The sequence below is a fragment of the Theropithecus gelada genome, chromosome 10 (assembly GCF_003255815.1).
Source record: "Theropithecus gelada isolate Dixy chromosome 10, Tgel_1.0, whole genome shotgun sequence".
Classification (NCBI taxonomy): Eukaryota; Metazoa; Chordata; class Mammalia; order Primates; family Cercopithecidae; genus Theropithecus; species Theropithecus gelada.
Genome location: NC_037678.1, coordinates 70,438,026 through 70,461,157, shown reverse-complemented (window position 1 = coordinate 70,461,157; position 23,132 = coordinate 70,438,026). Strand labels below are relative to the sequence as shown.

The following is a 23,132-nucleotide window of genomic DNA, read 5'->3' as shown; positions in this document are numbered from 1 at the left end:
CATAAAAAGAACATTCTGCAGTCACATGAGTCTCAATTTCCTCCTCTAGGCGTGAGAATCACTCCTGTGTTACCTTACTCTTCACAAGGTGAAATTGGGAGCAGCTTCTAGAGAACATCTTCAGGTGCAGACCGAGAAATGATGTCATCTTGATAATTACTGGATGTGTTTATTAATTGCACTCCATTAGCCCCAGTTTAAAAAAAAATAGGTTAGCAGGGCATGGGCACAGGCTGTGAAACATTTATAGGGCGTCTGTCATGTCTGAGACATAATACTCAGAGGCCAGTGGTGATGTGTGAAAATGAGGATGACCGGCCCTGGTTTTCTAGGAGCTATGGTCTCACAATGACAATAATCAGCATAGTGTACTTGTCCTTAATGCTATAGCATGGCAGGAAAGATCGTGGGCTTAGAAGGCAGATATTGGTTAGGAGGTGCAAGGAACATACTAATTCATATGTGGTCAAAGCACTTGGCATTTAATAGGCCAAAGGTAAACAGATATAGAGAAATGAGTCTCACGCCTGTAATCCCAGCACTTTGGGAGGCCAAGGTGGGTGGATCACTTGAGTCTAAGAGATCAAGGCTGTAGTGAGCCATGATGGTACCCCTGCACTGCAGCCCAGGTGACAGAGCAAGGCCCTGTCTCAACAAAACAAAACAAGCACAGGCCGAGGAGTGAGATAGTCCTGAGCCCTGAGCCAGCGCTGATGGTATCTGCTTCGTAGTGCATGAAGTGCATATTCCGCACTAAGCAGCCAGCCAGTGTTGGCTGTCAGTGTTATTGCTCACGTGCTTTCTTTTATTTAAGCCTTTGAGATAGTTCATGAAGTGGGTATTGTTATCAATTTCCATTTTATAGGTGAGGAAACTGAGCCCAGTGAAGTTAAATAACTTCCCAAGGTCATTGAGCTGTTGAGTGGACAGCTCGGGTCTGTTTGTAAATCTTTATTTTATTTTATTTTTATTTTTATGTATGTATGTATGTATGTATTTATTGAGACAGAGTCTCCCTCTGTCGCCCAGGCTGGAGTGCAGTGGCGCGATCTGGGCTCACTGTAACCTCCACCTCCCGGGTTCATGCCATTCTCCTGCCTCAGCCTCCCGAGTAGCTGGGACTACAGGCGCCCACCACCACACCTGGCTAATTTTTTTGTATTTTTAGTAGAAACGGGGTTTCGCCATGTTAGCCAGGATGATCTCAAATCTCCTGACCTCGTGATCCTCCCGCCTCAGCCTCCCAGAGTGCTGGGATTACGGGCGTGAGCCACCACACCCGGCCTGTAAATCTTTAATAAATAACAACAGCTAAGATTCATTTAGTGCCTTCTATGTGCCAGACAGTGTTCTAAGTCTTCACAGGTATTGACTCACTTACTCTTTCCCTGAGTCTGTGGGTTGTTACTGTCATCTATGCTTTACACTTAGAGAAATTGAAGCAGAAAGGAGTAAGGTCCCTTGCCCAAGGTCATGAAGCTTGAAGTTGCAGAGCTTGGTTTTGAACCCAGGAAGTCTGAATCCAAAGCACCAGTTATTTTATATATTTATATTTGAAACAGGGTCTTGCTCGTTTCCCAGGCTGGAGTACAGTAGTATGATCATAGCTCACCGTAACCTCAAATCCCTAGGTTCAAGCAGTCCTCCCCACTCAGCCCCCCAAGTAACTGGGACTGCAGGCATGTGCCACCACGCCTGACTAATATTTTGTTTTGTTTTGTAGAGATAGGATCTTGCTATGTTGCCCAGGCTGGTCTTAAACTCCTGGCCTCAAGTGATCCTCCCACCTCAGCCTCCCAAAGTGCTGGGATTACAAGCATGAGCTGCTGCGCCCAATCCCAAAGCACCTGTTCTTAATCACCATGGATTAAATAGCTGTGCCTTTAACAGCTGCCAGTTCCTTTCTGGGACTTGCCTTTGCACCTAGTTCATGCGCTACTGAGGATCCTCAGTCATGGCAGATTTAAATCTTCTTCATTGTTGATCCCAGATAACACACTCCCATTCGTCTGCCTGCATGGTTCTCCCCCATTCACCTCCGAATGAACTGGAGCTGTTGCCAGAGGCAGACCTGCCCTCAAAAGATGGAGATTTGCCCATGTTGACAGTATGCCAGGGGGAAAAAAAGTGCCACCAACTCTAAAAGCAGCTCCAAAAGCAAATTCCAAAAAGCCAGAAAAAGCACACAATCCTAGTAGGAAGAGAAAGGACAATGGTGCATGGGGAGTGTTGTTGAAACACTTGTTTATTGCCCCATAGCTTTGTTTTAGTTCATTGAGTTGTAAGAATTACATGAGGGTTTGAGGAAGTTTGTGCCTTACAGCCAAGTTTTTGGGAAAGGAAAATTAGTAGGGAACATGAGTTCCCTGGAGGGAGTTTAACGGAGTTGACAGTCTGGACAACTGCCTGCCTGCCTTCAACATGTACTTTAAGAAGCACTTCCTGAGCGTCAAGGGCTGGTTTGGATACTGGGGATACAGGCCAGAATAAGGCAGATAAGGTCCCTGCCCCGATGGAACTCACAGTCTAACAGGGGAGATCGTGAATAAACTTTTACATAGGATAGTTCCAGAGTGACATGGTGCTTAGAAGGATGTTAAACAGGTGGTATGTGATTGGCAGGGCTAAGACCAGAAGGATGAGACGGAGCCAGTTATGTCAGAGTTAGAGGGGAAGTAGTTCACAGCAGGAAGTCAGGAGCAAAGACCCTGAGGCAGGAATAAGCTTGGTATGGTGAGGGGGCAGAAAGAAGGCAATGTGGTACGCAGTGAGTGAGAGAATGGTAGGATGTTGCTGTCATCTGTTGCTGCATAATAAATCACTACAAAACTTAGTAGCATAACAATAGTTATTATTTCTCATGGGACTGTGGGTTAACTGGGCTTAGCTGGGCAATTCTTTTGGGTTTTCATTTTTCCGTTTTCTTTATGGAATCCCTGCTGTACAAAGTTTAAATTCAGGTTAAACATCTATTTCTTGGAATGAATAACCTTTATTCTGAGGCAATGAGTACCCTCAGATATGGTGGGAGATTTCTTTCTTTTTTCTTTTTCTTTTTTTTTCTTCGAGACAGGGTCTAACTCTGTTACCCAGGTTGGATTGTAGTGGCTCCATCACAGCTCACTGCAGCTTTGACCTCCCAGGCCCAAGAGCTCTTCCCACCTCAACTCCCCAAGTAGCTGGGACCACAGACACACACCCCCATACCCATCTAATTTTGTTTATTTTTTGTATAGACAGGGTTTTGTCATCTTGCCCAGGCTGGTCTTAAACTCCTGGCTTAAAGTGATCCTCCTGCCTCGACCTCCCAAAGTGCTGGATCACAGATGTGAGCCACTATGCCTGGCCTAGAGGTTTCTTTTTTAATGAAGAAGAAAAATTTACATGTAATTAATTCATTACTTCTCCAAAAAAAATTAACATTTTGATGTGTATACTTGTGTCCCCCACACATTTATATGTATATATATTATATATACACATATATATCTACACATATTAGCTTAAAATGAAATCAGTGTGTGTGTGTGTATATATATGTATAAATATATATATAATCAAGTAATAATTAACTTTTTCATTTTGGTTGGGCTCAGCGGCTCATGCCTGTAATCCCAACATTTTTGGAGGCCAAGGCAGGAGAATTGCTTGAGGCTAGCCTGGTCAATATAGCAAGACCTTGTCCCTGCAAAAGAAAAATTTAAAAATTTGCGAGGCATGGTGGCATGCACCTGTAGTCCCAGCTACTGTGGATGCTGAGGCAAGAGGATTGCTTGAGCCCAGGAGTTCAAGGCTGCATTGAGCCATGATTGTGCCACTGCATTCCAGCCTAGTTGACAGAGTGAGACCCTATCTTAAAAAAGAAACACCCCGGCCAGGCGCGGTGACTCACGCCTGTAATCCTGGCACTTTGGGAGGCCGAGGTGGGCGGATCACGAGATCAGGAGTTCGAGACCAACCTGACCAACATGGTGAAACCCCGTTTCTAAGTTAGCTGTGCATGGTGGCTCATGCCTGTAATCCCAGCTACTCAGGAGGCTGAGGCAGGAGAATTGCTTGAACCTGGGAGGCGGAGGTTGCAGTGAGCCGAGATCACACAACTGCAGTCCAGCCTGGACAACAGAGCGAGACTCCATCTGAAAGAAAAAAAAAAAAGACACCCCTCCTTAATTAAAAAACTTGTCCTTTTGAGATGTAATTTGTATCAATATTTACCAGTTTGGTAAATATTGCTGGCAGGATCGATTCTAAACATTTAAAAACACAAGATTTCAAAAATTGTTACTGGTGTGTATATATGTATACTAGTGGAACTTTTTTTAACCATTTTTAAGTGTACACTTCAGTGACATTAAGTACATTCACATGTGCAAACATTACAACTATCCATCTCTAGAATTTTTTCATCTTCCCAAACAGATACTCTACCCGTTAAACTATAACTCCCATTTCCATGTCCCCGCAGCCCCTGGTAAATGCTTTTCTACTTTCTGTCTTTGAATTTCTCTAGGTATCTCACAGGTACTTAGGTATCTTATAGAAGTGGAATCATGCAATATGTATCTTTTTGTGTCTGACTTATTTCATGTGGCAAGGTTCATCAATGTTGTAGCCTGTATCAAAATTTTAGTCCTTTTAAGACTGACTAATAGTCCATTGTATGTATATACCACATTTGTGTATCTCTTCACCTATTGATGGACACTTGAGTTAGCTGGGCAGTTCTTGCTTGTGGTCTTATGTGGCTGCAGTCAGCTGTCAGCTAGGGCTCAAGTTATCCTTCTTTTTTGGTAGAGATGGGGATCATGCTCTGTTGCCCAGGTTGGTCTTGATCTCTTGGCCTCAAGTAATTATCCTGCCTTGGCCTCCCAAAGTGCTGGGATTACTTCATGAGCCACCATGCCCATCCAGGGCTCAAGTTATCTAAAGGCTTGACCAAGGCTGGGCACAATGGCTTACACCTGTAATCCCAGCACTTTGGGAGACTGAGGCAGGTAGATCACTTGATCCCAGGAGTTCAAGACCAGGCTGGCCAACATGCCAAAACCCAGTCTCTACTAAAAATATAAAAAATTAGCTGGGTGTGGTGGCACACACCTGTAACCCCAGCTACTCAGGAGGCTGAGGCATGAGAATCGCTTGAACCTTGGAGGTCGAGGTTGCAGTGAGCTGAGATTGTGCCACTGCATCCCAGCCTGGGCAGCAGAGCAAAACTCTCTCAAAAAAAAAAAAAGGCTAGACTGAGCTACATGTCCAGGAAGTCCCCCTCATGTCTGGTGGGTGATGCTGCTGTCATCTGGGAGCCAAGCTGGGCCACCAACAAGCATGTATACACATGACCTCTCCATATGGCTTGGGCTTCTTACAGCATGGCGCCTGTGTTCTGAGAGGGGACATCCAGGGAGTGAGTGTCCCAAGAGACAGAAAATAGAAACTGCGGGCTCCCTAACAACTGAATCTGGAAACCGGCACAGTGTCACTTGTGTTGGGTGCTATTGGGAGGAGGCAGAGCCCACCTACTGGGAAGGGGTTCAAAGACTTGATGACCACTTTTAATCTGCCACACAGGAAAGGAGATCAGAAGGTGGGCAGGGGTCAAAACACTCAGGTTTGTAGGCCCTGTGAGGCAATCTGCTAAGAAGCCTGTGAATGATTAGTAGGGATGAATTTGAATGTCTACGAACATTTAACATTAAACATTTCTTAAGATACAGGATACTTCCTTGCTATGCAAATTTGTCCTTGGAGAGGAGAGAAGAATGGAATCAAAGAGTGAAGCTCTTCCCAGGCTTACTGTGCGATTAGGCAGCTGCTCCCCTTCTCTGACCTCAGTGTCCTATCAATAAAATGAAGGGGATGGGCAAGATGAGTGGTTTTGAAGCTATCTTCAGAGTTTTCAAGAAGTGCTTGTCAGGCATGATGGCTCACACCTGTAATCTTAAGGGATTACAGGGAGGCCCAGGCAGGTGATCCCTTGAGCCCAGGAGTTCAAGACCAGCCTGGGCTCCATAGTGTCATCAAGAATCCAGCTGGGTGCAGTGGCTCACACCTGTAATCGCAGCACTTAGGGAGGCAGAGGCAGGCAGATCACTTGAGGTCTGGAGTTCAAAACTAGCCTGGCCAACATGGTGAAACCCCGTCTCTACCAAAAATACCAAAAAAAAAAAAATTAGCCGGGCGTGGTGGCACACGCCTGTAATCCCAGCTACTCAGGAAGCCAAGGTAGGAGAATCACTTAAACTTGGGAGGCGGAGGTTGCAGTGAGCTGAGTTCATGCCACTGCACTCTAGCTTGAGCGACAGAGTGAGACTTCACCTCAAAAAAAAAAAAAAAAAAATCAGGCTTCCATCTCTTTGTTCAGCCATCCAGCATTAGCTTTTGTGTTACCTCATGGGCCAAGATGGCAGATGAAGCTCCAGCCATCACATCCCAACTGGAGGGACAAAAGTTGCAAAAGGGCATATCCTCCCTTTTTAAGAAGCTTTCCCAGAAGTTCATTATAACCCTTCTGCTTACATCTCATTGGCTAGTATTAGGGCACATGGGCCATACCTAGCTGCAAGAAGTACTTAGAAATGTCTGTCTTTCTTTCCCCCCTCGCCCCCCGGGATATGTTTGGCTGATAAGTGTCTTTATTTTAGGCTGCCATGTATGCAGCTGAAAACTGGGTTCTCGGGAAGGAGGATAAGAGGTATTTCTTCTTTACCACATACTTTCTGAGGATCCTTCCAGCTCTGAGCCTGTGAATAGCCTGGCACAGCTGTAATTCAGCTGACACTTACTGCACATTGACTGTCGGAAGGCAATGGACCGTCATGCCAAACCATTCTCATGTATAATGGTCCAGGTATTTGAGCGCATGGCTTGTCATTCTCCCAGGCTGCTGCCGCCTCCCTGTGGGAACCAGAATGAGACTGGAAGAGTGAGAGGGAGCCAGCCATGCAGAGACCTGGAGGCAGTCCTCAGCCATGCAGAGACCTGGAGACAGTCCTTCATGGCAGGGACATCCAGAACAAGGCCCTGCCTTGTTCATGTCCCTGGGTCTTCTGCACTCAATATGGGGTTCATCCACTCGTGGTCCCACAAATAGACCCTGGACACATAAATACATGCTGTATACAGAGAAGTCCCAGTTTGTTGGAGAATCTCAGCAGCACAGGCATGGTGGTGAAGAACCCCAGAGGTTCACTGGGCCCAGCAGCAGGAAAGCCAGCCCACTTCAGCTGGATAGCATTAGGCAAAGAACCTGACCACGGGTGAGCACTCACCGGGCAGGTGGAGCTGGTCAAGATTTTCTTTCCAGCCAAGATCCCTGTTTCCCCAGCTTTCTTTCCAGACAGCGCTGTCCTACCGCACCAAGAGTGAGTGAGCAGATCAGCCTTAGCCTCGCTGCTTGTTGGGTCTGAGCTAATGTTGTCCCACTGGGACAGCTCTTTGCTGGTCCAGATCCAGGTAGAGGGGACATACATTCCAAGTCTGGAATTCACCAAAGGTTGACTGCAGGTGCTTTCCAAGAGGTCGGAGGGTGGCCGGGGGGGCGCACACCCTGGATTTATCCCAATGTTCCAGCCCCTCTGGGAGATCTACTCTGGTTTTCCTTTGAAAATCCTTTGAGGTAGCATCTGAAAGATTAGCTGAAGACCTGGCCCTTAGTAGGTACTCAGGTAATACGAGTTCCTTCCTTTTCTAACGCCTGACAGCCTGATCTGGTCTTTCTGGTGAGGTCCCGAAATCTTTCTCATTTATTCTAAAAAATTTATCATGCCTACCATGGGATAAGGCCTGTGCTGGGGCTGGGAATCAGATTAAGCCACAGACTCAGCTCATTGTCAGGGGTGGAGGAGATGGGAGTGAGGGGTAGTAGTTAAGAATGTAGGATCTGGAGCACACTGCCTGGATTTAAATCCTGGCTCCACCAATTCCTGGCTGTGCAACCTTGGGCATGTTACATAACCTCTGTACCTCAGTTTCCTTATCTGTAAAATGAGAATGACAGTACACTTCCCTCCCAGAGCTCTTGTGAAAATCAAATGACTTAATATACATCAGCAATCGGAGCATTGCCTGTCACATAATGAGGCCCAATAAACAAGTCACAGTTATGTATATAAACAAAACTGGAGTCTAGGCCGGGCATGGTGGCTCACGCCTGTAATCCCAGCACTTTTGGAGGCTGAGGCGGGTGGATCATCTGAGATCAGGAGTTCGAGACCAGCCCAGGCAACATGGTGAAAACTCATCTCTACTAAAAATACAAAAATTAGCCGGGCATGGTGACACGTGCCTGTAATCCCAGCTACTCAGGAGGCTGAGGTAAGAGAATCACTTCAACCAGGGAGGCGGAGGTTGCAGTGAGCCGAGATCACACCACTGCACTCCATCCTGGGAGATAGAGCGAGACTCCATCTCAAAAAAAGAAAAAAACTGGAGTCTAGCAAGACAAGTGTCACCCAGCTGGACCATCAAGGAACACTTTCTTTTTTTTTTTTTTTTATTTTGAGACGGAGTCCCGCTGTGTCGCCCAGGGTGGAGTGCAGTGGCCGGATCTCAGCTCACTGCAAGCTCCGCCTCCCGGGTTTTTACGCCATTCTCCTGCCTCAGCCTCCCGAGTAGCCGGGACTACAGGCGCCCGCCACCTCGCCCGGCTAGTTTTTTGTATTTTTTTTTTTAGTAGAGACGGGGTTTCACCGTGTTAGCCAGGATGGTCTCGAACTCCTGACCTCGTGATCCGCCCGTCTCGGCCTCCCAAAGTGCTGGGATTACAGGCTTGAGCCACCGCGCCCGGCCCAAGGAACACTTTCTTGTCACTGGTCCAAAGCCTGTGTAAGTGACACAGGCCTTGGATAGTGTATGTGGGAGCAATGGCAAACAGGCTGCTCAGGTTCCCAGCCTCACCAGCTGACAGTTCCATGGACGGGGAAGATGGCTGCGGGGCATATCGTTGTGCAGAAGGCAGCAAGAGAAGTGGGACAGGAAACCCTCCCTAAGGAGGTGAGGCTTGGGAGTTCTGACTGACCTTGGAGGTGTGGAAGGTGTTTGCTGAGCAAGCGGTCTGTGTTGGGTGTGGAGAATGAGTGGCATGTCTGTCAGAGCACTGTTGTGTGAGGGAAAGATTGGAACGACCTCACTGTCCAGCAAGAGGAAAATAGGTAGGTAAATTGCAGTTTATTTGTACAAAATGGAAAGCTTTTAGAGAAGCCAATACAACCACATGATCCACATGATCAACATGGCCAAGTCTCTAAAACATAAAGTTGAATTTTTAAAAAGTTGATTAGATTTGTATGTAACCTTTAACTAGGTTATATGCAATGTGATGATGATGATGAGAGCTAGCATTCTCTGAGAGCTTTCTGTGTGCCAAGGTACTGTTCTAAGTGCTTTGCTTTAATACATTAATCCTCTCAGCCCTATAAATGAATATATTAATTAGCTTGACTGTACTAATTATTTAACTATATACACGTATATCAAAATATCATATTGTATATCTTAAATATATACAACTTTTTTATTTTTTGTTTATTATTTTTTTTTGAGACAGAGTCTCGCTCTGTCACCCAGGCTGGAGTGCAGTGGCGCGATCTCGGCTCACTGCAAGCTCCGCCTCCTGGGTTTGCTATTCTCCTGCCTCAGCCTCCCAAGTAGCTGGGATTACAGGCGCCCGCCACCACGCCTGGCTAATTTTTTATATTTTTAGTAGAGGTGGGGTTTCACTGTGTTAGCCAGGATGGTCTCAATCTCCCAGCCTCGTGATCGGCCCATCTTGGCCTCCCAAAGTGCTGGGATTACAGGCATGAGCCACCACGCCTAGCCAACTTTTTTTTATTTTTTTGAGACAAGGTCTCACCCTGTCACCCTGGCTGGAGTTCAGTGGCACAATCATGGCTCACTGCAGCCTCAACCTTCCAGGCTCAAGCTGTTTTCCCACGTAGTCTCCTAGGTAGCTGAGACCACGGGCACACACCACAACACTCGGCTAATTTTTTGATTTTTTTGGATAGATGGGGTGTTGCCATGTTGCCCAGGCTGGTCTTGAACTCCTGGGCTCAAGTGATCTGCCCACCTCAGCCTCCCAGAGTGCTGGGATTACAGGAGTGGCCACTACACCCAACCACAATTTAAAAAAAAAAAAAAAAAAACAGCTTTATGATGTGGGAACTGTTATCTGTTATCTCTATTATATGGATGAGGAACTAAGGCACAGAGTGGTGAAGTCACCTGCCCAAGTTAGTTAGTGGCATAGTCAACGTTGGAACAAAGCATTCTGGCTTAATCTACATTCTTCATCATTTCAGTCCATAGAAAGCACTCAGAAGAACCCTCCCCTCCTTTTTGATGCCTATAGTAAAAGTGTAAGCATACATTAAAACACATTACCCTCTGGGAAGGATGATGGCAGGATGAGCTTGTATTTAGGTGTGTGTATGTTTTGTTTTGTTTTGTTTTGTTTTTTTAAGCCTGAAACAAAGCAAAGTTAGTATCTGCTGATTTGGGTCATGGGTATATAAATTATTAAATTATTTTCTGTATTTGCCTGAATGGTTTGAAATATTTCATAATTCTTACTTGAAATTTTCATTAGGGTCATTGTACATTTATATACAGTTGTAAGAAATAAGACAGCAACCTCCCATGTAGCCTTTACCCAATTTCCCCCAATGGTAACATTTTGCAAAACTATAGTACAGTATCACAACCAGGATACTGACATTGATACAATTCACCCATCTTACTCAGTTTTCTTGTACTTACTTCTGAGCGCATGCCTCTGTGTGTGTGTGTGTGTGTGTGTGTGTGTGTATGTGTATGTATTTAGTTCTGTGCAATTTTATTGTGTGTGGGTTTATGTATCCACTACCATAGTTAAGACATTGAACGGTTCCATTATCACAAGGATCCTTGTGTTGCCAGTTTATAACCACACCCACCTCCCTAAACATATACACCCCATTCCTAACCTCTGCCAACCAGTAATCTCTTCTCCATTTCTGTTCTCTTCTCCATGTTATCATTTTAAAATGTTTATATAAATGGAACCATGCAATACATAACCTTTGAGATTGCCTACCCTCCCTGACCCAAGGATAATTCCCTTGACATCATCCAAATTGTTGCCTGTATTGATAGTGTGTTCCTTATTTTGGTGGGGTTCATATTCCATGATACAGGTGTACTGCAGTGTGTTTAGCCATTTACTTGTTGAGTGACATCTGGGTTGTTTCCAGTTGGGGACTATTTTGTGAATAAAGCTGCAAGGGACATTGGTATATAGGCTTGTGTGAACGTAAGTTTTCATTTTTCTTGGATAAATGCCTAAGAGTACAATTGCTGGGTCATGAGGTAACTGCACACCTAACTGCCAAACTGTTTTCCAGAATGGCTGTTCCCATTTCATACTTTTAAGGAAAGGATTTTGGCTGGCGGAAGGCACTTCCCCACTCCAGCTGGAGAGAAGTATACAGAGATCTAGAACTTGAAAGTGCATTGTGAACATGGAACAGCAAGGTGTTTCATGTTGCTGAGATGTAGTCTGGGTTTAGCTGAAGAGGGAACACAGGTTTGCTCCTCATTTGTTCAGTCAAGAAATATTGACCAGGTGCGGTGGCCCACACCTGTAATCCCAACACTGGGAGGCCTAAGTAGGCAGATCACTTGAATCCAGGAGTTCGAGACCAACCTGGGCAACATTGTGAAACCCCATCTCTATAAAAAAATATAAAAAATTAGCTGGGCCTGGTGGCACGTACCTGTAGTCCCAGCTACTCAGGAGGCTGAGGTGGGAGGGTCTTTTCTGGAGCCTGTAGCGGAGGTTGCAGTGAGCCAGTACACTCCAGTGTGGGTGACAGCAAGACCCTGTCTCAAAAAAGAAAAATAAAAATATTTACCGAGCTCTTGGGTATGCCAGACACTATTCTGCGCACACTGTAACCACTGCCTTCCCACAGCAGAAACAGATGTGAAATAATTATGAGGTGTACTGTGTATGAAGGAGGAAGCAGGGGCTTGGGAGGGTGTGATAGGGGCACCTGCAGACCTCTGCTCCCTTCCATAGCGCAGGGACCCTTCCTGTCTTGTTTTCCCCCAGGCCCCAATACATAGTAGGCAATCAATAAATGTTTTTTAAGTGTTGAATGAACGATTCAAATCCAGTGTACATAGTCCCTGTGAGTGTGACCTGGCTGTTGCTTCTGTAAGCAGCTGCACGTCCCAGTCCCGCCGTGTAGGTAAAAGGGCAAAGGCTTGGTCCAGACACCCCACCCTGGAGTGAATTACCGCACCACAGATTGGAAGCCAGCGTGACATATAAAAGGTTGGAATGCTCTACTGTAAAGTTTTAATTGTTAAACAAGCAAAGAGGTTGTAAATTCCCTGTGGCGGGACAGTATTGCATATTGTGCCTGTTGCCGCCGCCACCAAGGTTCCTTATCAGCCCGTTGGTATTTCACAACCTCTCGTGCTTCTTGCATGTTACAGGGGCCCCTCCGCAGGGTCTCTGGGGCATGGTGCAACACCATCCTTTTTTCCGTGGGGGTGGCAGCCAGGCTCTCTGTGCGTCCTCTGACTTCCCTCATTCCATCTCCTGTCTAGATTTTCTCCAAAGGAACATCCGGTGCTTGCCCTGCCGGGAGCCCCGGCCCAGTTCCCTGTCCTGGAGGAACACAGACCACTGCAGAAGTACATGGTATGGTCAGACGAAATGGTGAGGACGGGAGAAGCCCAGATTCACGCCCACCTTGTCCGGCCCTATGTGGGCATTCATCTACGTATTGGCTCTGACTGGGTAACTTCCCCCTTCCTCTCTCACTAGCTAACTTGGATGTGTCCCTGAGCAGGGCCCGGGCCCCGGCCTGTAGGGATTGGCCCTGCATCCCAGCCAGAGCAGAGAGCTCTTGCTTGGCCTGGTTCATGGGATTGTGTCCCATCATCCCACTGCAGTACACATCAAAATGTAACTCCGGAGTGCCTGCCGGCCAGCTCTCACTGTAGCAGCCGCTGTTTTATCCTCATTTTACAGATAGGTAAACTGAGAAATCACGCCAGGCCCCAGGTCAGGCAGCAAGCCATAAAGAGGCCACAGTCCAGGAGTCCCCTGTCCTAGCTCAGTGTCTGGCTAGTAGACTCCGTATTGAAAAACAAACTATGGAGATGAGGCGTGGCTCCCAAGAAATGAAGATGTCATCCTTCCAGAATTTGGAGGCTGTTTAAATGTGCAGAGTCCTCGTATTCCAATGAGGTTTTCACCTCTGTGTGAAAATAACAGAATCAGTGTAGACTGTTGCCTTAATTGACTTAAGAAGATACGTAGATATGTTAGAAATGCTCATTGCAAAAAACTTGAAAAATACTAAAATTAAAATTAACTCATAGCTGATTGATGAGGTAATCTTACATTTACCCACTAAACTCTCCCCTTTCCCCCCACCCCCACAAAGAAAGGGAGCCAGACCCAGGATATTTTATGAGTGGCTCCAACCAAACATTCAAGGAATAGTAATTCCCATCTATACTTTCCTACAACATGAAGAGATATAAGATGCTATTTTTTATAAAGCTAGCATAACACTAATACCAAACTCAGATAAGGTCAGCTCAGAAAATTATAGCCTATTCTCGCTTATGAACACAAATGCATAGATCCTAAGTGAAATATTAACAGGTCAAACCCAATAACATATTAGCACACAACACAAACATGTAAAATCTATCACAAGAATGTAATGAAATTTACTATATTAACACCCAAAGAAGAAAAATCATATGATCATCTCAATAGAGGCCAAGAAAGCATTTGATAAAAGTCACCACCTGTTCATGATAAAAACTCATAACCAACCAGAAATAGAATGGACCCACCTTACCTTGATAAAGGCTATCTCTCAAAACCGCAGCAGATGGCATACCTCCTGGGGAGCTGTTGGAAGTGTTCCCACTGTAGTTGGGAATCAGATAAGGCTGCCTGTTAGCACTGCCACTGTTCAGAATTCAGTGAATGTCCCAGATAATGCAGTAAGACCAAGCAAAATAATTTTTGTTTCAAAAAGCCAATATCCCACCACCCAGAAATAACCACTGTTAACTCTTGGTGCATTTCCTCCCTCAGTGCTTTTTTTGAGACAGGGTCTCCAGACTCTGTCACCGAGGCTGGAGTGCAGTGGCAAAATCACAGTTCACTGCAGCTTCCACCTTCTGGGCTCACCTGGTCCTCCCACCTCAGCCTCCTGGGTAGCTAGGACCTCAGGCACACGTCACCACACCTGGCTAATTTTTGTATTTTTTGTAGAGATGGGGTTTTGCCATGTTGCCCAGGCTGGTCTCCAACTCCTGAGCTCAAGCCATCAGCCTAGCTCTAGGCCTCCCAAGATGCTGGGATTACAGGTGCGAGGCACTGCGCCTGGTCCTCAATGTTTTCTTTAAAAATGTAGTTAGGGGCAGGGCACAGTGGCTCACGCCTGTAATCCCAGCACTTTGGGAGGCCGAGGTGGGCGGATCACGAGGTCAGGAGATAGAGACCATCCTGGCTAACATGGTGAAACCCTGTCTCTACTAGAAATACAAAAAAATTAGCCAGGCGTGGTGGCAGGCGCCTGTAGTCCCAGATACTCGGGAGGCTGAAGCAGGAGAATGTCATGAACCCAGGAGGCAGAGCTTGCAGTGAGCCGAGATCACACCACTGCACTCCAGCCTGGGTGACAGAGCGAGACTCTGTCTCAAAAAAAAAAAAAAAAAAAGCGTAGTTAGGCCAGGCACAGCTGCTCATGGCTGTAATCTCAGCACTTTGGTAGGCCAAGGCGGGCGGGTCACCTGAGGTCAGGAGTTCAAGACCATCCTGGCCAACATGGCAAAACTTCATCTCTACTAAAAATACAAAAATTAGCTGGGCATGGTGGCAGGTGCCTATAGTTCCAGCTACTCGGGAGGCTGAGGCAGGAGAATTGCTTGAACCCGAGAGGCGGAGGTTGCAGTGAGCAGAGATCACACCACTGCACTCCAACCTGGACAACAGAGTGAGACTCCATCGCAAAAAAAAGTAATTAGGGTCTTCCTGTATAGCCTGTCTTTTTCCACTTACCAGGGCAGTTGCCAGTATTTAACCCTGTTCCCTGCCCCCCATAGAAAAATGCCTGTGCTATGCTGAAGGACGGGACTGCAGGCTCGCACTTCATGGCCTCTCCGCAGTGTGTGGGCTACAGCCGCAGCACAGCGGCCCCCCTCACGATGACTATGTGCCTGCCTGACCTGAAGGAGATCCAGAGGGCTGTGAAGCTCTGGGTGAAGTTACTGGATGCCCAGTCAGTCTATGTTGCTACTGATTCCGAGAGTTATGTGCCTGAGCTCCAACAGTTCTTCAAAGGGAAGGTATGTGCGGGCCAGGTGGGAGTGCAGCAGGAAGGGAATGAAAGGAGGAGTCAGGGTGGTCCCACTGCCCACTGCATGCTTCATGGGCTCCCCTACAAGCCTTTTGCCTGGATCTACCATTCCTCTCCAGTTCCTACCTTCCTTCAAACCCCAGCTCAGAGGCCTCCTCCACAGTCTTTCCAGGTTTTCGTCCGCTCCTGGAGCTCGCGTGTCCCCACTGGGACCTTCTCAGCCCTGTATCATTTCTTCTCTTGGGCACTTTCTGGACTGTATGAGACTGGTGTCGAACCATGTCTTATTTCCTCCCAGGAGCTGTGGGCTCCTTGAAGGCAGGATCCAAGGCTGACTTACTATTACATTCGTTGGTGTCTAGCCTGGTGCTTCAACCTCTTTGGGACTGAAACCCTGCTTTACCATCACCAGTGTCTAGGACAGTGCCTGACACTTAGTAGGCAGTCAGTTTGTTGAATGAGGATGTAGAGAATGGGCTCTGGGGAGAGATCCAGTATAGTGGAGGAGTTAATAACAAGAGACTCTGGAGTCAGAGAACTTGAATTTACCCACTGTGCAGCCTTGAAAAAGCTATTTGACCTCTCTGTGCTTCTGTTTCCTCATCTATAAAATGGGATTGAACAATACCTATCTCACAGGGCAGTTGTGAAGGTCAGATGTAAAGAAATTGAAACAGTTCCTGCTACAGAGTAAGTGCTCAATAAAGTTAACTATCATCAATAGTAGAAATTGGTGGCTGATGAAGGAAGCAAAGGATCTTTGTGCTTATAAACCCTTGAAGAAGCCATGAATAGTGAGTATTCAGTACATGAGTAAATACTAGAATGTTATTGGTCAGTGCTTACTGTATCAGTGAAGAGTAATACTCAGGTAATGAGTGAGTACGTATTGATAAAATGACTGAATTAGTATTAAGCATTCCATAGGACTTTGTAGGATGAGTGAAAACCGTAAATGCTGTGCAGGCCTTAGGAGGCAGACACTGGGTGCCATTGGCTTTATATCAAGGGCCTCCCCTTCTCTCTCACCCCAAATACACAGGAAGCTCCAGTGCAGAGAGGAAGTGCTAAGACAGCACATTCTAATCTCCTCCCCACCCACTGAACAGAAAATCAGAGCTGGGACTGGGCACAGTGGCTCGTGCCTGTAATCCCAGGCCAAGGCAGGAGAATTGCTTGAGGCCAGGAGTTCGAGACTAGCCCGGCCTAACATAACAAGACCCCATCTCTATTAAATAAATAAATACAGAAGAAAGATACAATTAAGAGAAAATCAGAGCTGAGAGACCTCAGGGGTCGTCTAACCCAAACCTTCTTTTATGGCTGAGGAAACCAATGTCCCAAGAAAGGATAGAGTTTACCCAAGCAGTCCCAGAGCTAATTATAATGGGCATGACACAGAGTGGGTAAGTTTCAGAATGTGAGTGGAATTGTTTGGGGGATTTTGGCCATGATTAAACTGGTATTATTTCTTTGCTACAATCCAGATAGCAGGATGATGATTCTTGTTACATCAGAAATCTCTGTGGAACAGCAAAGCACTTTCAGCCCCAACTCTGCCCACATTCCCCTCACCTACCTACAACCCCCAACTACCTCTGTACTAAGCTGAAGCATTTGGAGAGTCCCAGGGAGTTTTTTTGTGAGTTTTTGGAGTCTGTATCTGTTGCACCTTGAATCTCTTGCCATTTTCTATTTCCTGTCCCTGTGCCAGTCTTCTCGTCCCTCCCCACCCCTCAACTCCCTTCTCCATGGGTTCAGAGGCCACCCTTATCCTGAACTAAGCCTTGCTCCTCCATTAAGCTGGTCCAGTGCTGAGTAGGGGTACCAATAAATAAAATGTGGTCCCGCCCTCCAGGGCTCACATTCTAGACCCAGGAAAAGAGACTGCAGGGAGCTAATAACGTGTGTCACAAGGTAGGTTCAGGAGCTTGCTAGAGAGATGGGCAGGTCCATTCATTCACCTGTCCACTCACCAGATTTTTCCTGGGGCAGGCTCTGTGCTGCACCTGGCCAGCAGTGGAGAGCAAACCGACACAGCTCTAGCCCCAGTCAGGGGCAGGAGATGATGCTAATCAGAGAATCACTAAGGAGTGGAAACTATAAGCAGAGATGTGTGCTCCAAAGTAGAGCAGCAGGGTTCTGCAAGAGTGAAGAGCAGAGGACTCTGGCCTAGGCTGGAGGGCCAGGGAGCGCTTCCCCAAGGAGGCACCACTGAAGCCGAGGTGCGAAGGAGAGCTAGGAGCTAACCAGGTAAAGGGAGGTGCACCCTGAATGGCACAACATGCGCAAAGGTCCTGAGGAGGGCAGGAGCCTGGGTAGGGGCTGGAGCTCAAGGAATGATGGGGGTGGGATAAGAAGAGGCCCAACGAGGGCCTTGTAGGCCACGTTCACAATATGTCACCCATATCTGAAGGGCAGTAGGGCATCATTACTTGGAGGGTGGGAAGGACAGGTGCAAGGTTATCTCAAAAAGTTTCTTCTGGCTGCTCTGTGGTGAGCAGACCAGGAGAGGCAGTGAGGGGACCAGGAAGAGGCTGTTGCAGTCCATCAGGCAAGAGATCGTGATGATCGGGCCCAAGGAGTGGCGGTCCCTCAAGAGAAGGGTTTACCTTTGGGGAATATCTCGGGGGTAGATTGGACAGACCTTGGGCTTGGATTTGGGGTAGATGGGAGACGGAGGCATCCAGCCCAGGACTGGAAGGTGTGGGGCTCTCTGTTCCCCTATGGTTTGGTGGGGAAGACCATCAGGCCAGGGCTTTAGGAAAAACAGAACTTGAGCTTAGCCTTAAGAGTCTCGTCAGGCCAGGCACAGTGGCTCATGCCTATAATCCCAGCTATTTGGGAGGCTGAGGCAGGAGGGTCACTTGAATCTTGGAGTTCAGTACCATTCTGAGCAACATAGCAAGACCCTCTCCTCTTTAAAAATTGTTTTAAATTAACCACATCCGTGGTGGTGCACACCTGTAGTGCCAGCTACTTGGGAGGCTGAGGTGGGAGGTTGCTTGAGCCTGGGAGGTTAAGACCTGCCTGGGCAGTATAGCAAAAACCTATCTTAAAAAATAAATAAAATAAAAAAGTCTGGTCGGTATTTTAACGGGTGAAGAAACAGCATTCCAGGCAGAGGGAACAGCACAAGTGAAGGCATGAAGGCGTGAATGGTCTGTTTGGAGCTGAGGCTCCTGGAGCGGGAACGGTGGGGTGGGCCTAAGCAACAGCTGGGTAATGCTTCCCTCAGTCACTGAACCACATCTTCCTCCTCTCTGCCCCTCCTTTTGTGTCTATAACTGCAGCCCAGGGAAGAAGGTTGGGGGTATGGATGGCAGGCCTTGGCCTGCAGCCACCCCAGCTTATATGCTCTGCCCTTCCTCCTGCAGGTGAAGGTGGTGAGCCTGAAGCCTGAGGTGGCCCAGGTGGACCTGTACATCCTCGGCCAAGCCGACCACTTTATTGGCAACTGTGTCTCCTCCTTCACTGCCTTTGTGAAGCGGGAGCGGGACCTCCAGGGGAGGCCGTCTTCTTTCTTCGGCATGGACAGGCCCCCTCAGCTGCGGGACGAGTTCTGATTCTGGCCTGAGCACCAGGCCCTCTGATCCTGGAGGGACCAGAATCTGAGCTGTTCCTTCCAGCCAGGCCTGGCAGCCAGAGGTGCTCCGGGATTGCAAACTCCTCTTCTCACCTGGCAAAGATGGAGAAGAGTGCCAGGGACCCCTGGAGGAGGGAGACGTTCCATATCCCAGGGCGTAGGACTTCCAAGTTCCTAGGAGCAGGAGCATCTCCCATTGCACGTACTTCCTGCTCTTCTGGGAATTTCTCACACCGGCAAAGCAGTCCAGCCTCCATCTTTCGGTCCATTCTGCTCTGAGCAGCCTGGGATTCTGAACTCTTCAGAGAGATTTTTTTATAGAGAGATTTCTATAATTTTGATACAAGGTCATGACTACCCTAGAACTCTCTGTAGTTTTTGAAAATCAGTGAATTCTATTAACGTAGGTACCTAAAGTGACCTTAACTGAATGTGGATGAGGCTGGGGCTGGTGTGAGTCTTTTGGCAGCTTTTCAAGGTGTCCCCCAGTGTGGCCCTCAAGAGCCATCCCTACTGCCTGGCCAGATCCATTGTTGTCCCCCACTTCCTAGGCCATTTCTGGAGCTTGGGGGATGAACACTGTCCTGTGTTGTAAACACTATGCAAATGGAAGTTATTGGTTGTAGTGCTGTGCAGCGCTCTGTGGGCAACCAAGTGCCACTCACATAGCATGTTCCTGGCAAGGAGCACATACCATTAAGTCAGACTATCATGGTATTGTTCTCACAGTCTTTTGGTGATTGGTGGCCACTGCAAACTTGGCACCATCAAATCTCTTCTGATCTCTTGCCCCAGTGGGGCCTGGTTGGTAGAATGTTGGCATTAGGTTGATATCCAAAGCCTGTTCTCCCAGCCTCCTCCTGCAGCTGGAGCCTTCAGGCCATATTCTCACAAGGGAACATTTGCCAAGGTTCTGACCACATAGAAGATGCCCAGCGCCCAGAAGCCATCAGAATTATCAGTGGAGAAGCACCTTTTGACCCTTCCCTTCCGATGTAATCTCTGCCAACACCATGAGGCTTAAGGTGCTCTAAGTCATGAGTGTTTTGGTCTCTCAGATGCTGCAGTTTTAATAATCCATGACTCTTGAGAGCCCATGGTTTAGAACCTTGTGGTTCTAAAATTCCATGTCTGACCCCTGTAGATCTTTTCCCCACCATGTCACCTCCATTGGCTTTTGATCCTGGAAAGGTGGCAGAGCCTCCACTGAGCCAGGCCAAGAGCTCCTTGCTGGGCCTTCTCCCTTGATTACCTGTGGGAGGAAACATTTTGTTGTCAGGGGCAGCCTGGGTCAGAGCTCAGAGGTCACAGGGTATCAAAGATCTCAAACACCAAAGTCAACATTTGCTGCATAGAGCTGCCACCCAACTCTAAGCAGGAGAAACTACAGAAAGGGCCTTGCTATTTTTCCCTTTTGGGAAAACAATGAAGTATTTTAAGTCCTGGGTGGACTGAGAGATGGTTTGCCTGTCCAGACTTGCTCTCAAGCCTCATCCAGAGAAAAAGCTGCAGATGAGGGAGACTGTATACTCTCTGCCACCGCTAGGTTGTAAGCCCGTGGCTGGCTGGCTGATTTCATTTTGGAATTCATTTGCCATCCACAGCCTTACACTAGGCAAACACTTTAGAGTCTGGGACTCCGGTGGGGCCATCCAATGTTTCTTTCCCCCAAGACAGGGCCTTGGTCTGTCTCCCAGGCTGGAGTGCAGTGGCATGATCATGGCTCACTACAGCCTTGACCTCCCAGGCTCAAGCGATCCTCCCGCCTCAGCCTCTCTGGTAGCTGAGACTGCACACCTGGCTCCAAATCACCGTGATTCACATCAGCAGTAATAATCACTTGTGTTCTGAAAGAAAGAGCACCAGAAGTTCTAGCAAAATTCAGTTGTGTTCTGTGAGCTAGCACTTTTTCCTCTGACCCAATTTTCTTACCTATAAAATGTTCAAAGTCCCAGATCAACTAAAGCATGTATATAAGAGCACGTTGTAAACTTGAAAGAGACAAAGGCACAAATGTGGCTGTTGATTAATTTGACTGCCTCTCATTGCTTGTCACCTCCATGCCAGGCACTGTGCTTGCTAAGTGCTTTATGGGCATTCTCTTATTTATTCCCCAGCCCTGGGAAATAGGAGCTGTCATTATCCTTCTCTTTCTGCACAAGGAAAAATTAATGCCCTGAGAATTCTCATAATTTTCCCAAGGCTGCCCAGCTTGTGGTGTTAAGCCAGAGTTTGACCTCCCAGAGCCAGTTCCATTAGCCGCCATGCTCTGCTTCCTCTAATTCACAGAATGCACTTTCCACACTGTGTGCCATGGCGGCCTCCTATGGAAAAATGATCAGCCACCTTACCTTCTGTTGGGTACCTGCTGTGAGTCTGCCTATGCCAAAAGGATTAAGGAGGGGAGGTTGCCCAAGAAAAAAAAGCCCACATGTAGCTTACAGCCCCCATTGGATAGTTACTCAGTACAACAGTCATTCAGCAGGTGTTTGTTGGTCACCTACTATGTGTCAGGCTCTATGCTAGGTACTGGGAATGTGGGAGAGAATCAAGCATAAAGTCTTTGTTCTCAAGGAAGTTGCATTCTAGAAAGTAGCAGATGTAATAAATGTACTGTGGGAGGTGTTGATAAGTGCTATAAATAAATATAAAGAGTTTGGGAGCAAAAAGAGGGAGTGGATCTATTTTAGATAAGGAGCCCAGGTAAGACCTCTCTGAAGAACTGCCATGAAGGAGGGAGGGAGCACATTCCCGGCAGAGAAAACAGCACATGCAAAGGCCCTGAGACTGGAGTGTGTGCCTGAAGGGCAGCCAGGAGGCCAGCATGGCTGGAGAGGCAGGCTTAGGCAGGGAACCGAGCAGCAGATCAGAGCAGGCGAGCTGACATTCTGCAGCCTGGACAGCCATGGCAGGCAGCTTTTAGTTGGAGAGATACGGGAAGCCTCCTAGGGTTCTAAGTAGAAGAGGGGCATGAGCTGATTCACATTCTGAAGGACCTCTCTAGCTGACCAGTGCCGAGGAGGTTGGAGAGAGAAAAGGTGAAAGCAGAGAGACCAGTGCAGGGCTGTTACAGTGTTGCAGGTGAGAGACTGGGGTGCTGGGCACCCCTAGACTAGGACTCCAGTGCCCTCCTCTCCCAAGAGACAAAGGCCATTGCATTGAAGGAAGTGGGAAATGATTAAATTCTGAACATACATAATTGTTTTTCAGTCTTTTTCAAAGATACAAATATTTACATAGTTTTAATTATGCAATATATACAGATTAATGTCCTATTGTTTTACTTAATAGTGTATCATGTTTTCCCTGTTGGTATGTAGCCTGGATAAATGCTCTTGATTATACAAAAATCTGCCAAGGAGTGTTCCATAGTTTATTGTTTTCCTATTATGAGAATTTAGGCCAAGTACGGTGGCTCATGCCTGTAATCCCAGCACTTTGGGAGGCCGAGATGGACAGATCACTTGAGGTCAGGAGTTCAAGACCAGCCTGGCCAACATGGTGAACTATCTCTACTAAAAATACAAATAATAATAATAATAATAGTAGCCAGGCGTGGTGGCATATGCCTGTATTCCCAGCTGCTTGGGAGGCTGAGGCAGGAGAATGGCTTGAACCTGGGAAGTGGAGGTTGCAGTGAGCCAAGATGGTGCCACTGCACTCCAGCCTGGGCGACAGAGCGAGACTCCATCTCAAAAAAAACAAAGGAGACTTAATGTGTCCCTAGTTTTTCACTATGGTTATTTGAAAAAAATATTTTTATTTGTAAGAGTTTTTCTTTATTTAAAATGTTCATTAGTAAAGTTGTTGGACAGAAAGCAAAAAAAAAAAAAAAAAAGTTGACTAAGATAAATTCCCAGAAGTGAATTTGTTGGATCAAACACCTAAAACATTTTGTTATGGAAGAATTCAAATATAAATTTAAAATTGTGAGTAATAAAATGAACTCACAGTTTCAACAATGACCCACATTTTACCAGTCTAGTTTAATTTACTCTCCTACACCCAAGTCTGTTTGCTAGAGTCTTAAGGAAACCCTAAACGTGTTTTGAAAGAAGAGCCAACAGGATTTGCTGACATGCTGAATGTGGACTGGTAGGGAAAGAGGAGTCCAGGGTGCTCCAAGGTTGAGGGCCCAGGCACCAGGGAGTTGTCCCTGACTTGCAGAACGACCT

General features: G+C 47.0%; 1 protein-coding gene across 2 annotated transcripts in view; it reads left to right on the top strand.

Annotated features, from left to right (window-relative positions):
• The window catches only part of POFUT1 (protein O-fucosyltransferase 1), a 32,328-nt gene extending 9,400 nt beyond the window's left edge, over nucleotides 1–22,928 (top strand). The window contains exons 5-7 of one of the 2 annotated variants that reach the window (XM_025400314.1): nucleotides 12,592–12,784; nucleotides 15,118–15,360; nucleotides 18,749–22,928. In XM_025400314.1, coding sequence (XP_025256099.1) covers nucleotides 12,592–12,784; nucleotides 15,118–15,360; nucleotides 18,749–18,937 — 625 coding nt within the window. In that variant the 3' untranslated portion in view covers nucleotides 18,938–22,928. Of the gene's footprint in view, nucleotides 1–49; nucleotides 472–12,591; nucleotides 12,785–15,117; nucleotides 15,361–18,748 lie in introns of those variants that run through there. The other variant, XM_025400315.1, reaches the window with a different exon arrangement.
• The last annotated feature ends 204 nt before the right edge of the window (nucleotides 22,929–23,132 follow it).